A 17,626-nucleotide genomic window follows, 5' to 3' on the forward strand; every position below is an offset into this window, starting at 1 on the left:
CTAATAAGCACTGCTACGTCTGAGAGCTATTCCTGAAAGACATTTTGTGGTTCAGATCGGGCCATGATTAATATGTTTAGGTTAGCGTTCTGATAAAATGTGCTTCATAAGAAATAAATTAGAATGCCTCCTGCTAATGTTTTTTGGAAGCTACTCCTACTAAGCATCAACAACTCAAGTGAAGTATCATCAATTTGGAGATTTCAAAAAAACCCAGACAAGGATTTGACTCGTGTTTATCTTTTTGTTACTTATAAACCACTAACAAATTGATGCTCTATAAATATTACTATAGTAATTCCTTTAGTTAAGATGGCCTATACTATGCTTTAGTAATTAAACCTCAAAATCTCAGTGGCTTAGCATAGCAAAGGTTTATGTCATGCCCATGTCATGGTCCATCTTGAACTATGTATGCCAAGGGTGTTGGAGGTGAAGGGCTGGGATGTTTTTAAAAGTCAGGCCCAGAAGTAGCCTACATCACGTCTGCTCACGTCCCACCGCCAGTCTTGTGGCTCCACACTGCAGGAGAGGCTGGGAAGTACACGATACACGTCCGTGGATATTGGGTGAGCACGAACAGTCTCTGTCACATTGATCACCTGTCAGCATTATGATTAACTGCTACCCACGGGGTGCTTCCCATGGACCAAGCACTTTACACACATCTTATTAATCCTCACAAAAGTCCAGTGATGTGGGTGCCGTTAGCCCTATTTCACACTTGCGGAGATGATGCTCAGAGGTGTGAAGAAATTAACTTGAGGCTGTATGTGTAGATTGTGTCCAGTTAGCTTCCTTACCAGCTCTGTCCAATTCCAAAGCCCAGCTGGGCTTTTCTGCTACACCAAGTCCCATATAAAAGTCTTACTGCTCCAATAACATAGGTTGCCTTAGGCTTTCCGTATGTCAATACTTCGACCTTGTGGCTGTCTGCACTTGAGAGCAATATACCTGTGTTTGTTTAAGCAGATCTGGTAAGAATTCCTCTCCTTCCCCTCATTGCCCTGTGAGTGACACTAAACTCCATCCACTACCCTCTCCTGAACCTCTGGAGGTGAAGAGGTTGAAAACACTTTCCCCGTGAAAGAATTAGATTGGAATTCAGCCACAGCTTCATAGGAACATCCCACTTCAATCACTTGCTCACCCTAGAACCCCACATTGCCTGCAGACCCACTGTGATTGCCGCAGCCCCAAAGACTGACTGCTACATGCATAAGCCTCCTTGTGCAGCTTTGACTATTCCTGCGACCTTGTCAGTGCAAACGACGGCCTTAAACCCTATTGGCAATCACAGGAAAATAAAATTTCCTTCAGGAATAACCCTATTTGAAATTACACTCAGGATGTTTGGATTGGGTTTTAGGACCTTGGTTATTTACCATTTGTAAAAAGCATTTTATCTCACAAGGGCAAGCTGTGATTCAATTCACTGAGATCCTGTGGCCAGTGGTACTCAACCTTGGCTGCACCTTGGGACCCCGCAGGGAGCTTTTAAAAATCCCAACCCCCACCCATGCAAGGCTCGGCGGGTAGGCCCTGGGCAGCCGGATTTTTTAAAGCTCCCCTAGTGATTCCAAGGTGCCGCCAATTTGAGAACCTCCACGGTAGACAGATACTTTGCCAGAATCAGCAGGGATGGGGAGAAGCAAGGGAGAAAAAAACGAGACCTTCAGGAATTGTTAGCCTGACACTAGGGCCAAACTCCCTGAGGAATTCAAATTAGTTATAGTCACCTTTAATTCTTTTTTCCCCACAGCAAATACAGCCAACATAAATGTCATTTCCTTATTGAAAAATGTACCCAAAGCTGAGTGATATAAGGCCCCCCCTCAGCCTTTTCAAAGTTGTGGGCAGTTTTTCGTCCTAGCCTTTTGCTGACTAGCATATTTTTTAAAGTCATGAGCCTTTAAAATATGTGCCGAGAGATATTTTTATTAAATCAAAATGCTGTACAGATATTAACTGAGTATAATTGTGGAAAATGTCATTTTAAAATAGTTGTCCTCTGAACAGGGCCTTTAACCGTCTTAAGCTCTGAGTGTTAGTGGGGAATTTGTCAAGAGGAAACAACTGTACGATGTGGCTGTACAAGGGCTTTCAATTCTGCTCTATAAACATATGTTACAAATGTGGTTTATTTTAATAAACTTGCAACCAAAAGAGACTTTCCTCAAATAATTTGTTGATGTGGGTTTTTCTGTTTGTTTTAAAAAGGTATTTGTCTCCAACCCACCCTCCACCCCCCAGGCACGGGAGGTGCCAAGCCCCGTACTTACGTGGCGCATCTGAATTCCACTTTCCGTCGTCTTTCTACGAATGACGACAACGCACAGCATGCTTACCTGCTCTGCAGTTTTCCACAGAAGCTTCATTTTCTCCCCCAAAATCGTCCTGCTGCCAGGAGTTAGAAACTTATAAAAAGCCATTGGGGGCTGTAGGGTGGAGTCCTTTTGACATTAGGGCAGGACTTTTCATGTGACATGATATACTACTCACAGTGCACTAAACTCATAGATGATTTATTGCTTTAAGTAACTAAACAAGAAAGAGAATAGACAGCTGTTGTTTTGGTCATGACAATCGGCCTTCTCTCTCCAAGATACGCCAGTTCCATCTACTTAAAGCCTTAACAATACTTTCTGGACAATATAAACACATGATAGACACAGCATACATGGGTAACAACTTGGCCAATGATACACTGATTAAAATAGCACATAAGAAGGGCACCAACCAGTCTGGATGCCCTGAAATGACAAAAGTGACATATGTGTGTTCATACGATGTGCTGAATACAAAACCTTTAAAAATTTTTTGGCATTAATACTAACACAGAATACTTTCTTCAACATTCTGCAAGAGCAGGTGCAGACACAGAATTACCTACTTCCAGATTACCAGTATCTATAGCACTACTTTGAGAACCTCCTCTCCCGGATGTCGTTTTCTTTGCCAAAGCAGCAGGGTCTGCGGGGTTTAGGTGGAGAAGGGCAGCTGACAGAGCTCCGGGGGTTAAAAGTCACCAAGCAGCTGCAAGGGATGGACTGCCCCGACAGTGTGTGGGAGTGAACAACGGCCTTGGTTTGTAGCCAAGGACGCCCATGGATTTGACCTGAATGCTCCCTGGAGGCCCTGCAGGGGGGACAACGGCACTGGATGGTCCAGACCCTCCCGCGAGAGGAATGATGGAGCCAGGGCTGGGCCTCCAGCCGCGAGCTCTAGAGGAAATAACCTGGCCTCTCGTGTTCTAGCACAGGGTCATTAATGACACCTTTCCAATGGATGTGCAAAACCCAACACTGTCAGGGCCCTGGCCCTCAGAGGGCCCAGGGAGCTCACAAGGGGAGGTCAAGCCAAGCCAAAAGTTAGCAACACAACACCAGGGCAAACCAGCCCCCAAACCAGCTGTCAGCAAGGTGTCTCGGGTTTGCCAGCTCATCTAGCTTCATCACCAACGGCCTGAAACTCAGTGTTCTGCTGTAGCTGGCTCCCCAGCGACTTCCTCGGCACCCCCACCCTTGGCCTCCTCTCCAGGATCAGAGTGCCCAGTGCAGTCCCCTGCCGGGACCCTGCTATGGCCGGCAGGACCATTCTGCACGGCCCGGCCCTCCACACCCCCCACGCACAGCTGGCCGACAGGTGACAGTTGTTCTTCCTTGACCTCTTGGACAGGGACCCTCATCTCAGAGGCCCCGCCCTCCTGCTGCCCACCCAGGGGCACGCAGTTTCCCACGTCTCCAGCTTTGGAAAACTGGTCTTCTAAGTTCTTCTCGTTTTCTTCTGCTTGTCGCTTGTCTCTGGCACTTTTACCTTTGGATTTCCTCATCTGCCTGCTGTGCATGTCTTCTCGGGAGAATCGCCACTGAAACTAGAAACCGGAGAGGATGAGGATAAGTAACGCCGCCTCTGTGAACCGAAGGCTTGTCTGCATTCCTACCCACGTCCTGTCTCTGGGCGAGACACAGTTCTCAGTACTCCTAGAGCTGAGGCAAACTTGCGTCCCACCCACCCGAGGGTCTGCTCCCTGCCTTCCATGGTGGGTGCTCTAGATGTGGATTTTGAGGTTCTGTGAAGGAAAGGGGTGTTTCCTTTGACTGGCGCATACCAAAGGCCCACATGGGAAAGGGGATCCTGAAGTCCCATCATCTGGAGGGTCAAGGCAGAGAGGTGAGGTGTGTCCCTCCTGAGTGCCAGGGCTGCGGCCACTTGTTTCCGTTCTGAGCAGGCTGCGGATCACCAACCACCAGGCTGGCACTCTCTCACTAGGTCCCCTGAGTTACGCAGAGCCCAGAACCTGTGGCGAATGCTGTCCTGCGCCTCCTCAGACCCCCCTGCGGGACCGGCAGCCTCGCTCCTGGGCCCAGCTGCAGGCACAGCTGCCAGCACCAGCCCACTGAAGGTCATACTCCGTTCCCGGGGCAACCTTCAACCAATGGCTGGTCCAGGAGGGGTTCAACAGCCCACCTCCTTGTCCCAATTTGGGACAACGGTGAAAAGCCATCCCAGCTCCAGACCTACCTAGGGGGTGGCGACTGCATCACAGCCCAACTCCGCTGCCGGCTCCTGCACCCACAGCTGTTGTCCTAAGGGTGCTCACTCCCTCTAAGAACTAATCCCACCCAAGTCTATCGCAGAGGCTGCTTCCCAGGGAGCCAGACCTGCAACCAAGCATTTCCCCACGTAACAGGCAAGTCACCAGAGGCTCAGAGAGTCCCAAGGTCACATAGCCAATAATAGAATTGGGAGGAACCAGGGTCTTAGCAAAGCTCTGCATCGAGACCCAGAGTCCCAGCTCTGCCACTGGTTGGCTCCATTTCTCAACCTGTTTTCTCATCTCCCAGTGACCTCAAGTACACACAGCGGTTTCAGTTTCATGTTACCACCACGGTCACTTCCTTCCACTTCAGTTGCGTCCACTGGTTTCACCAAATATGTACTTAAATCTTTGACACTCTGTGATTGAAAGAAAAGCAAAAGCCTTCAGTTCCTACAGTTCCTCACTGGGCTCAGAGGGGAGCCCAGGAATGCAGTCGCACCATCAGCAGAAACGATTTCTTAAGGCTTTACCATGTTGTAAATAATTCTGAGTGCTTTGCTAGGAAAAACCAAAAATGTGCTATGGAAATTTTTAAAAATCTGCCACCTTTGCAGAGTTTGCCGTGGTAGAGATCTATTTCTTCACATAAAACATTTGCCTAAACACTCAGAGATCTGAGATGTAACACAGAATGGGATTCTTAGATTTAACCTTTTGGCCAAGACTGGTAAATCTGAGTAGTCCATCAAAGTAGGGAAAAACGGAAATTGATTTAACATTTATCCTGTCCTCCCCCACCCCACCCCCTCATACACACATCCCCAAATGAGTTCATTCATAATGCTGGATGGGTTTTCCCCTTTGACGTGCCCCTTTTTGTGTGCTCATACTACAGCTGACAGACTTCCCTTTAGGGATGGTTGGAGCCTCTTCCACCCAAGCTATAAGTTCCCAGTTAATGGACTCACTGTACAGGCCAAGACTGCCAAGCAGGCACCCTAAGGACCCCTAACCCACCAGAGGAGGACGCAGATTTCAGACCTTGCCAACCTTCCGTAGCTCTTGCACACCGTGCCAGGGTTTGTAACTGCTGCCTTGCGATACGCAGCTGCCACTGCATTTTAATTCCAGCCCAAATGAAAGAGATTTTTTTTTGTTTTTGGATGTCCAAAAATAATCAGAACCTCTTCACATTTTACGTGTTTGTAGAAGAAGACCAGTTAAGCCTGCCCATATATAGTACTCCAAGAGGCAGTCAGCTGTTGGGGAAGTCAGAGGAAGTTTTACTTTTGCCAAAGAAGTGGTGAGACTGTTTTTGTCTAAGAGGCCTTAAATGCTAAAATGTCAAAGCATTACACTACGGCAGCTAAGCCTCAGGTTCAAATCCCACTTCTGGCACTGGTTAGCTGTCAGTCTTTGGGTATGTTATTAATCTCTCAGCATCTCAAGTTCCTCATCTCTAAAATAGTTGTCACTGCCTCCAGAGCAGTGGTGCACACTTCCAGGCCCCACTCACGTTGTATCTGATGTGAACGGCACCCTCTGCCGTTGTGCAGTGTACCACGGAGGACAATTCCACCATGCCGGATCTTCCATCCTTGAGATCTGTTAATTTCTAACGTGAGCCCACACAGCCTTGCAGGGGCTGCTCTTGCTAAATAAACAAAAGGGCTTCCACAGTTTCCTCCAGATGCCTGGCCACACCCAATGTCCTGCAGATCACATTCTGTGGATCCCCTGATACAACACAACAGGAGAACACACACTGGAAAGGGGCGGTGCCAGGCACACCAGCCACTTTCTCCAGGAACCTGCCCCGACTGCTGGGCAGAGGATTTGGGACCATCAGTGCTGAGCTGGGTGGGAAGTGTTTCAGCCATTTTCTGTCCTTCAGAGTCATCACAGAAAAATCTGCCATGACAAATGCCTTCTAGGACTACACTGTTTGCTGTGTCCTCAGATGGGCTATGGGTGGCCTCGCTGACTCAGGTGCTGCCTGGGCCCCCTGTCCCACCACAGCTGTTGGCCAGACACTCAGGGAGGACGCACTTGAGCCTTCCCTTTTCCTCCTTTCCTCTGCAAGGGGAGGTTCCCATGAAGCAGGGAAGTAGCAATGGCCAAAACTCAGTGACTGGATAATGTAGAAGCTGAACGTTCGTTCAGAGTTGCGGAGGCCTTCAGCCTTAGAATGCCTGCCTAGGAAGGAACAAGCTGAGGCACCTACTGTGTGTCTCGCAATGTGACAGGGTTTCACATTTCCCTGAATTCCCAAAGCAAAACTCTCAACAGGCGCTATTAGTGCCATTTTAAAGATCAACACATAGAGGTTCAGAGAGGTTAAGTAACTTGCCTACAGTCACACAGCTAGGAAATAACACAGCTGAAATTCCAACTTGGATTTCTCCAGCTCCAAATTACCCTTCCAGCCTCTAGTCCTTGGCAGAAGGCTTTGGTCTCTTGCTCCGGAGAGAAGTGAGGAGAGAAAGTGACAGGAGAGGCTACACCTTTGGAATGGCTTAGTCCTAGGCACAACTGCCTCAGCTTTCAGGCTTTATGATGACAAGATGCATCTACTAGGTCAGGTGCTCGACTCTTTAGGCTGAGTGGTCAGCTAATGGAAGTCCATATTCCACTGCCATTAAAGATACTTTGGTTTTACTTATTAAAACAAGTATCTATACTGAAGGCTCCCGGACAAGCTCATTTTAAAAAAAATCAATTATGATGAAATTTGAATGGAGGTCCACAGGTGACCCTGGAAAGGGCCCTAAACTATTCAGCTGAGACACGGGCTCCCAGACTCGGGTGGGCATCAGGGCCACCTGGAGGGCTCGTTAAAACACAGCTCACCCGGCCGGCCCAGAGCTGCTGACTCAGTAGGAGACCATAAGCTCCCAGGGGATACTAACACTGCTGGTCCATGGACCACATTTTGAAAACTGAACTAAAACCAAAAAACACCTGGGCAAGATTTAGCTGTTTAAGAAACAGCTGGGAAAAAGCAAGGTCTCCCCAGCACCCCCACCGCCCCAGCTCTGCCACCCACAGGGGGCTTCCTCGTCTCCCTCACCTGCCTCCCCCTTCGCCACCCAGGGCTCTCTGTCTCCTTGAAGCTGGGCACAGTCACAGTCTTTAACACACACCAAAAACTGTTCCAGATCCCACGGCTCCAAAAGCAGATGTCTCAGAAAGCAAGAAGAGGCGAGGCCAGGGAGGGGGCGACACCTGGGACTGGCAGCCTGTCAGGCGGAGCCTGTGGGGGTGGGGGGGTCTGACACCCACGCCACGTGCAGGCAGGCAGCCCGCCTGGAGCACGCGATCCGTGCGTCTGGCAGTACCAGGGACAGTCTGAGCTCGCCCAACAAGCCACAGGTAAAACAGGCTGCACCAAGTTGGGGGCCTTCCCAAGCCAGTTTCTGTGGGAGTTGGTTGTGCCACCAAATCAAACGAGCCACCCAATTCAGAAATAACTGTGCAAAAGAAAAAAAGAATCCTTCACTTTACAGCAGTGGGGTCCAGAGTTCCGTGTCAGCAGGGGCTAATGGATTTAATTTGCACGTTTTAAAAAAACATCCGTTATGTGTCCACTTCAAGTAGTTTAGCTGGAAGATTTCTCTGGTGGTGTAGAAATCACCGATTCCCTTTGAAGGAGTTGAATATTTGCTTTGAAAATCACACTCACATACACAGAGGTTTCTTTCAAATGCTGAAGAGTCTTGATTGGAGAATTTCGTCCAGGTTGCTGATTAAAAGAGGACTAAATATGCCATGTCCTTGGTGTGCCAATCTTGCAATTTCTTTTCTTAAATTTCAATGCTAGACATAATACATATATCCCAGGCTTGGAAGTTTGATTACACATTCATTGAATCAAAAAATATTTGTTGAGCACTGACTAAAATCCAGGTACTGAGTGTACAACAGTTGGGAGGGAAAAAGTCTTTGCTCTCATGGAGTTAATGTCTGACTCTACCAAGAGAGGATAAACTAATGATCGGAAATAATCAGAGACCCAGAGGAGAGCTCGGAATGAGATGGTTCCTTTCCAGTATATTACAAAGGAGCCTGGTTTGATTTAAAAGGGAAGAACGCTGTCATGAGAAAACGATGCTGGAGGAGAGAGACAAAGGAGGAGAGTGTCCTCGGCAGAGGGGCCGTGGAAGAGCCTGGAGGCTGGTGGAGCTGGACCCCAGAGGATGGGGGAGGGGGCTGGCAGAGGACGTAAGACAGATCAGATCCCACAGGGCCCTGTGGGCCGCAGTACCGACTTCTGTGTTTATTTTCAGAGTCATACAAAGCTTTAGAACCGTTTTAAGCAGTGGAGTGACGTGATTGAATTTATTTTTTAAGAAGATCACTTTGGCTCTGAATGAGAACATATTGGAAGGGAGACCTGTTATTAGGAGATTGGAGGAGTCACGGCGAGGGATGGTGGAGAGAAGTGGAGGGATTCCAGCGTCTCTGGGACCTGAAACAGGTCTTAAGGACAGACTGGATCCAGGGGGGTGGTGCCCCTCCTCTAGACATGGGGGTGCCGGGCCAGGCACGAGGAGGGCAGTGCTCAGCTTGCTCTTAGGTGGCGTAAGCCACAGGCCAGCTGGAGCTGAGTCTCAGGGGCGAAGCGAGGGCTGGAGATGCAGAGGGAACAGGTACAGAGATAGAGAGTGAAGCCCCAGGGATGAAGGAGATTTTCCAGGGAAGAGGTAAGGATGAGAGGACAAATGGGGCTGGGTCGAAACCCCAGGGAACTTAGGGGAAAACCAAGAGAATGTGGTGGGATGGAACCAAGAGAAAAGGTGCTGCAAGAGGTGGAGGGTGGCCAGGACTCCAGGAGTTCAGGTGTGATGAGGACCACACGGAGTGATTGTCACGGTCAGCAGAGTGCAGGACCTTGTGGGGCAGGACACTGCCCCGAGTCTACTGAGGAGTGAGGGACAGGACCCTGTCCAGAGGATTCTTCCAAGTGAGGCTGTCCAGTCCCCTCTGTCTGGGACTCCACCAGTGAGATGACCCACCAGGTCTGCACAGAGCAAATGCTCAACACCTGCCACCTCTGGTCTTGGAACGAGGCAGGAAAGAAATAGGTACATGGAAAGAGAACGCAGCCCGTCCATACCTGTATGGCTGACTGGGATCGGGAGGTCTTGCTGACTAGAAGATGACTCCTATCCTCTCTGGATTTTCCCTGAGGAAAGTCAGTTCTACCTTCGTATAGCAGCTTTTAAAAATCTACCTCCCTGCCAGCTCAAGTCTCTACAGACGCGTCCCCTCTGTGAAACGCCATAACCTTCCTACTGACATCAAACCACGTGTCTCTCCTTTGGAATCTGCCTGCGCCACAACCAGGAACCTGGCAAGGAAAGGCAGCACCGTCTCCCTCTCGTGAGGCCGCGGCTGGATGGCTGTCAGCATCTGAAGGAGCCCCCGAGTGTGGTGCTTGCTGGCCGCCTCTCTCCGAGTGCGTGCAGGCCCCAGAGCCTGCGGCCGGGCTGAGCTGCAACTGACAGCTCCCGGCCAATCCATCTTCCAGCCCGCGCCTGATGCTCCTGGTGGTTAATGATGGATCCGAGGAGGCTGCCTTCTGGTCCACCGCTGCTGTCACCTGTCACATTACGATCTCAGAGCCCAGAGAGAGACCTTCCTCTGCACTCCAGTCCATCTGCCTTCAAGTCACCACTGCCTTGGCATTGCTTCCACAAGTGGGCTCCCCCTGGATTTGTTGGCTGGTGAGGGGCTACTCCAATCTGTTCACTGGCTTGACGCTCCTGTCTGGGGCTCTGTGTCCAATGAGTGCGAGGAACCAAGAGTGGGGAACGTGGCGCCGTCAGACAGGCTCTGCCTAGAGTGTAGCCTTAGCTACCAAAGGTGGAGCAAGCTGGATCCGGGTGACACCTGACTCGGGCTGTGGTAGGCTCACTCGACTCACTGGCCTCTCCCTGAGCAACGGGTGAAACACCCACGGGAAAAGCCCCACAGGCTGCAAAGCACGGGGGTGTGGCACAAGGGGAGGACTTGCACTAAACTTCAGGAAGTACAGAGAGGTTCTCTGAGAATGGCCACAGTCTCTCTGTGCAGCTGTGTCTCCGGGATAGTTCACACGAAGTCCAGAGGGGAAGAGGATCCTGAGGACGCCCAGCACAGCCTGGCCCGAGGACTCGCTGCCACGGGCTAAGGCTGCCCCCATCTGCATCACCAGCTGTCACTCAGAGGCCTTTGGGTCGGGTCCTGTCAGGGACTCTGGCAGGGTCTGTCTGCCAAGATCAGCAAACTTCTGACGTCCTGAGGGATCTAACAGGCAGGCCAGGGCTCCAGCCAGCTTGTGATGAGAGGAAGACACAGAGAAGCTGGCCCCGAGCTCACGCCACCCCCACCCCCGCTCAGACTGCAGCTGACTTCCCGCCCCTCTCAGCCTGGCGGGAAGGGCTGGCACAGGAGAGCCCCTTTCCTCCACCCTCTGGCTCGCCCAGCAGGGGACTGGCAGACAAGGCCCTCAGCCATCCCAGTGTAGCAGCCTCAGGTGTGATTCAGTTTGCCAAGGGGCTCAGGTGCTCCTGGGGCTCTGAGAGCCCCTGGAAGTTGGAAGCGGCTGCCCGCTCAAATGCTCTCAGAAATCCACCGGCAGATGAAGCCCTGCTGAGGAAAACCAAGGCAGGCAAGGATCGTCTCTTACCTTTGATTCTTTCTTCTTGATTTTCTGAGGTAGGCACGGTCTCTGAAGAAAGACAATCTGCTTGGTGGACACACTCCCTTCCCTGTAACACACGGAGCTGAGATGAGTCATGTCATACCTGGAGGAACCCCAAGCCTGGTGCAGACATGGCCATCCCTGACTTCATTAAAGCAGGCTGCCCACAGCGCTGGGAGAGGTTCGAAGTCAAGAAGCAGCCCGCTCCTCTCTGCCACTCGCAAGCCATCACCCTGGCTTCCGGGGACTACCTCAGATGCCCAACACAAGCGTTGGGGGTCCCCGCAGAGTCAACTTCCCAGCTGGGAATACCCGCTCCCTTGACACGTGGTGACAGCAGCATCTTGGCCAAATGAGGACACAGTGACTGGCTGCTTCGGTGAATCTCAAAGGGGCAAGGGCCTCTCCCAAGTTTACCTTTGGGAACGAGGGCCGGGGTGGGCAGGTGGGCAAGGACCTGGGTGATGGGCTCAGCCCACCAGCGGCTACAGGGCAGCAGGCAGGGGGCGGGCACAGCTCCCGCAGGCGTGCCAAAGACCGTGCCACCAGGCGGGGTCTGCTCCTCGGCTCTGACTCCCATTAACCACAGGGCCAGGCTGCCTACTTGTTAAGACACAGTGAGGGCTCTTCCCTCCCAGGAGGCAGGACCCCGCGGAGCTGCCTTTCAAGATGAAAGAAATATTGTAAAGGAGACCCTTGCTGTTTCCCCTGCTGATGAAGTCACCCTTCTGATGACTTTATTATTTTATTTTTAATTGCCAAATAATAATTGTATATATTTATGGGGCACAATATGATGTTCTGATATATGTTTACAATGTAGAATGATTAACTCAGGCTAATTAGCAAATCCATAGCCTCACATACTTTTTTATGTGGTGGAAACATTTAAAAGTAACTCTTTTAGCAACTGTGCAATACACAGTATGTTATTATTTATAATAGACACCATTCTGTGCGACAGATCACCAAAGCACATTCCTGCTGTCTTGCTGAAACTTTGTACCCTTTGATCAATCTCTCTCCTTTCTGCATCCACCCACCTCCCTCAGCCTCTGGCAACTTCTATCAATTCAACTTTTTTAGATTCCACATATAAGTGAGATTAGGCGGTGTTTGTCTTCCTGTGCCTGGCTTACTTCACTTAGCATAGTGTCCCCTAGGTTCATCTTTGTTGTCACAAATGACAGAATTTCCCCCTTTTGAAGGCTGAATAGTATTCCACTACGTATATATACCACATTTTCATTATACAATCATCTGATGACGGACACCTAGGTGGCTTCCATATCTTAGCTACTGTGAATAGTGCTGCAAGAACACGGCAGTGCAGACATCTCAATATACTGATTTCGGTTTCTTTGGATGTATACCCCGAAGTGGGATTGCTGGATCATATGTAATTCCAGTTTCCATTTTCTGAGCAAGCTCCACACTGTTTTCCACAATGGCTGTATTCATTTACAATCCCAACGGTGTACAAGGGTTCCTTGTTCTCTGCAGCCTCAACAACACTTACTTTTTGTCTTTTTGATAATAGGTATTCTAACAGGTGTGAGGTGATCTCTCATTATGGTTTTAATTTGCATTTCTTAGACCTCTATTTTGCAAATATCTTCCTGTGTTCCAAAGCCTCAGCGGGAAAGGAGGGAGAGAATTAACATTTGCTCGGCACCTATTTTGTGTCAGGGGCTGGGCTGGGTGATTTCACACATAATGGCTCATTTACGCCTCACCACAGCACTCCAAGGAATTGACTGGCGCTTGTACAGAAGGAAACAGAAACTCACTTCAGGTCCAGGAGCAGGTTCAAGACCACCCAAGGATTCACACACAGCCCTGCCTGGTTCCAGGTACTCCCCATTCTACCATGGGGGGTCATTTAAGGAGCAGGAGGTGGAGCATTAGGGAGGATTATTCAGCAGGTGTGCATGAGACAGACACCTGCCTGCACGCTCTGGATTTAGATGGCTCAGAGCCAGCTGGAGCTTCACATTCAAATACATCCTCACCCTGAGGCTTGTCCTCTGGAAACAGACTAGGACACTGACTCAGAGAAGCTACGTGACTTGACCAAGGTGACACAGTTAGCAAGTGGCAGACTCAGGGCTTGGGTTCAAGTCTTCAGGCCCCAAATCCACTCCGCTGCGTTGCCCTGTGCCTGCGAAAGTCTTTGCTGAGAAACACCATGGCGCTCCCGGTGGACAGGGGCGCACAGGTGAAAGGTGGCCACAGACTGGCTCCTGCAGGTGCGCAGACCCACGGCGACCCAGGGTCAGGAGGGAGTCGTGCTGATGAGCTGGAGGAGGGACCCAGGAAAGGCAGTGATCGTCCTGGTCATTCTCCACTCTCAGTCAGCCCTCTCACCAGCCTTACCTCGCGCTGCCCATCACCCCGCAGCGGGGAATGTGCAGCAGGGTGCGAGGAAGGCAGGGCGGGTGCTGCGGGCCACGGGATGGGCGTTCCTGCAGGTCAGCGGAGGGCGGCCTGGTGCAGGAGAAGCCCAGGTTCTGCCACTTACTGGCTTCACAGCCTCAGGTGTGTCACTGAGCCTCCCTAGCCCGTTTCCCCATCTGAGGACAACTGGGAACCATAGCTATGTTACGGCCCCACAGGGGTTGTAACTTAGATAGCAAATCCAAAATCCAGATGGAAGGCCTTGTACGCTTGCCATGACTGGGCTCAAGGGATGGCGGGCAGAGCTGAGGGTGGACAGATGACCATGAAGGTGGAGTTGTCAGGAATGCCACAGCAGGGCCCACACTGCAGTCCTCACCGCCCCTTTGTGGGGCCACTGCCCAGTGCCACGGTCTTGGGCGAGTCGCTCAACCTCCCTGGCCACAATGTCCTTGGGTAGAACATGGGTTTAATTAAAAAAAAATCCCATCTCATAGGTTTTTTCTTTTTTTGAAGACAGAGATTTTATATACAAAGTGCCTATGTAGCCTAGCACAGGGCATATAGTAGGTGCTGAATTTCCTTTGCATCGGAGGGTGGCTGATCTCTGACCTGCTGAGGAGTAATGATTCCTGGCCAAGGCTCCCCACTTGGGAAGACGGCGCAGGGGAGAACTCTGGGGTGGGGCGGGGTGGAGAACGTGCAGCTCTGGCCCTTCCCAGCTGGAGAGTTCACGGAACCACACCAAGCCGCATAGGCTTGTCACGGATTACACGAGTTATACACATGAAGTGCTTATTAGGAACAGCACCTAGCACAGAGTTAAACGTTCAACATAGTAATAATAATTACTGTTACTGTTACCTGGTAGTCTTGACGACGGGAGTTGGCAGCACACAGGTGAGCTGCCAGCCATAGGCTGCGAGCGAGTTCAGCAGGGGCACGTAGTCTGTCTGCACCTCCACACCCTGGGGACAAAGGCCGTCGTTAGGGCTGCTGCCGCCTCAGGCCAACTCCCAAGCAATGAGAGGGACTGTGCCACCCGCCAACCCAGCAGAGCAGAGAAGAGGCGGGAGAGCTCTACAGCCTGGAGGCCCCGGCTCCAGCGCCTGCGAAGAGTTAGAAAGTTTGCAGCCAGACTGCCAACACGGGGTTTCCTTCCAGGCCCCGACTCAGTCTGTGTAGTCGGCAAAGAATTAGAGCCAAAAGATTAATCCATTCATTTTGTTTTATTCTTGTCTGGACAAATAGCCTCCTGTGAGTTTCACTGAAGAAGCACAATTGCCTCACCTCAAAGACATATTCAGGGATTTGACAACACACTGCTCTGGACGATTTTAGAGCGCGCTGTGGGGAGTTAAACTACGTTTGGCAAATGATCGAGTCATTTGCATCCAGCCACAGCAGCAACACCCACCCACACACACACACACACACACACACACAGGCATGTATGCACGTGTGCACACACACACACAGGCACACACACGGGCAGCTTCACCTGTGCGATGCATCCTGCCCTGCGGCATAAATGAATGCTGCCCGTTTTATTTCAAATTAGGAATGGGTGGGGGTGACATTTGTCTTTCATTTTAAAACCTCAGCCCTACTGGAACAGGGAGAGAACCCTAACATGAGGCCACTGCTCTGGGTGTCACTGTTCGGGCCATTCTCACTGAAAGGGCCTCATGTCCTGCTCTGGGCTCCTCACTCACACTGCAAGTGTAGCCCCTACCCTGACCTTTGTATACACTGGAGTCCCGTCTCTCTCCGTCTGGCTTCTTACAGTTGGCTCCAGAAAATCTCAAACACGTACCCAGATTCCTTCCAGTCCAGACCCACTGAATCAGGAACTCTGGGGATGGGGCCCCAGAATCTGTGTTTTAAAATCAGTCTGAGAACCACTGCCTCGGTAATGTCTTAGGTCCCTTCTGGCAAAAGGGAAGAGTCTACAATTCGGTGGCCAGAATCTATCAGGTGTTACCTCACATCTAACCTTTCCTATCATTCTCCATGTGAGGAAAAACCCAGATGGACTTTTAGAGGATCAGCGGTCAGGTATACTGCTGCAGCAGAAGAGAATGGAAGGGGGAGGGAGAAAAGAATGACAGTGTTATGGTCTGAATGTGACCCCTGAAACCTTCCGTGTGTGGGAAGCTTGATCCCCAATGCAGTGGTATCGGGAGGAGGGGGGCTCACGGGAGGTGTCAGGTCAGGAAGACTCCATCCTCGTGAATGGATTGATGCCCATCATGAAAGGTCTTGACCGGCAAGTTCAATCTCATGCCCCCATCCCCTTTGCCCTTCCACCATGGGACTACGCAGCAAGAGAGCCCTCCCCAGATGCCAGCCCCTTGGTCTCGGACTTCCCAGCCTCCAGAACCGTGAGCCAATATGTCTCTGTTCACTATAAATAACCCAGTCTCAGGAATTCTGTTATAGCAGCACAAAATGGACTAAGGAAGGAAGAAAAGGGGAGAGAGAAAGAGGAAAGGAAGGAAAATTAGCAAAGGAAGGGGGAACCCGGGGGAAAAGGGAGGAAAGGAGAGAGGTGCAAGTAATCAATTTGCAGGAGGGGTCAGGGGAGAACATTGTTCTCAGGGGAGAACACCATTCTAGCCCCTTCCCTGAAGCCCCGATCAGGCCAGAAATGGCACAACAGTTGACCCTACGGCCCTCTCTCTGCCTGGCCCTCTGGGCACAATGGACACCCCCTTCCAGACCACAGCCAGCACCCTCCTGCGCTGCACCGCCCTCACCACCTGCCGAGGGAAGAGCCCAGTGGTTGCTTTATCCCGAGAACCCCTGCCCCCATCCCTGCATTCCCAGTTAAAGAGAGAAGGAAAAAACAATTTTAAACCCACACTCTCAAGCTTTGCGAGGTTATGATTAGTTGGGCCTATCAAGAATAACCTCCCCACTTTATCAAGCACTGTGACAAACCCGCCACAATCAGGCAGTAGCCATGGCAACCAGGACAAGCTTTGGCGCCTCACAAAGCCCTGAGTGGCAGAATGGAGTCCTTTTATTGGTGGCTGTAGCCTGGCCGGGTTTTCTCCGCCCAGGCACCCAGAGCTGCAAGACAATGAACGACCCCTGCCAGCCTGACCGCCTGCTTAGACAGACCTCGAACCGGCTGCTTCTATTTTGCTCCATTTTATTTCATTTTGTCACTATCTTAAACAGAAAAACAGCAGGATTTCTCCCAAACAGTTTTTGCCTTTAGGGTAGGCGATGTCAGCCAGAGGGTGCAGAAGCATAAAAACCAAAAGGGAAAGGGAAAACACAACCAAACCTAAGTCTGCTTGAGAGAGCTGAGGGTTCAATCTCAAGCGTTAATTTCTGGCCATCCCATGGAGAGTTGCCAAGTAACATGCAAACGCTAGTGGCGAGAGGTTGCACTCTGCCGGACTGTCCCACTCCAACCACGTGGGATGGTCTTAACGTAAACGTGGTTTTCCATAAGCACCTATCAAAGCCGGTTTGCATATTATCAATATAATAAGATGGCATTTCGAAAACACGAGACAAGCCAGTCAGTGGGAGACGCTTTTAAGTCTATTAGCTAAGAAAGACGGTAGGAAACATATCCGGATAGAAGGCTCTCTTTGATCTGCTTTTTTGTGACACTCCAGCGAGAAGAGAAGAAAGCACCAACAGCACTCAAAAGCCAGCCTGACTATCAAACGGAAAGACATTTCTTTCTGTGAGTAGGAGCAAAAATTTTAATTAACTCTCCACTCTCTTGTGGTGGGTACGTAATCTGCGATCACACCTGGAGTGGTAAAAAAAAAAAAAAAAAATGGAGCATGTCCTGTGGTTTTTTCAACTTGTATAAAAGGAATTCATTTGTATTTATGGCTCTTTTTTCTTTTGTTCCCTGTAATTTCTCCAGTGGTTGCAAATCAACTAAAGAAACAGGCATCCCACGCAACCTTCTCTTACCCTCCAAAAATTAGGACAAGAGAATCTAGAGTTTACTAAGAAATGCATTTGTCTTT

At 50.5% G+C, this 17,626-nt stretch overlaps 1 protein-coding gene across 2 annotated transcripts in view; it reads right to left on the minus strand.

Moving 5' to 3' along the window:
- Nucleotides 1–2,498: 2,498 nt before the first annotated feature.
- RFTN1 (raftlin, lipid raft linker 1) overlaps nt 2,499–17,626 on the minus strand; it is a 193,741-nt gene continuing 178,613 nt past the window's right edge. Inside the window, exons 8-10 of one of the 2 annotated variants that reach the window (XM_069473278.1) lie at nt 14,490–14,593; nt 11,214–11,295; nt 2,499–3,874 (exon numbers count right to left, since the gene is read on the minus strand). In XM_069473278.1, coding sequence (XP_069329379.1) covers nt 3,473–3,874; nt 11,214–11,295; nt 14,490–14,593 — 588 coding nt within the window. In that variant the 3' untranslated portion in view covers nt 2,499–3,472. The remainder of the gene's footprint in view (nt 3,875–11,213; nt 11,296–14,489; nt 14,594–17,626) is intronic. The other variant, XM_069473279.1, reaches the window with a different exon arrangement.

This window comes from Eulemur rufifrons, chromosome 7, assembly GCF_041146395.1.
Source record: "Eulemur rufifrons isolate Redbay chromosome 7, OSU_ERuf_1, whole genome shotgun sequence".
NCBI lineage: Eukaryota > Metazoa > Chordata > Mammalia > Primates > Lemuridae > Eulemur > Eulemur rufifrons.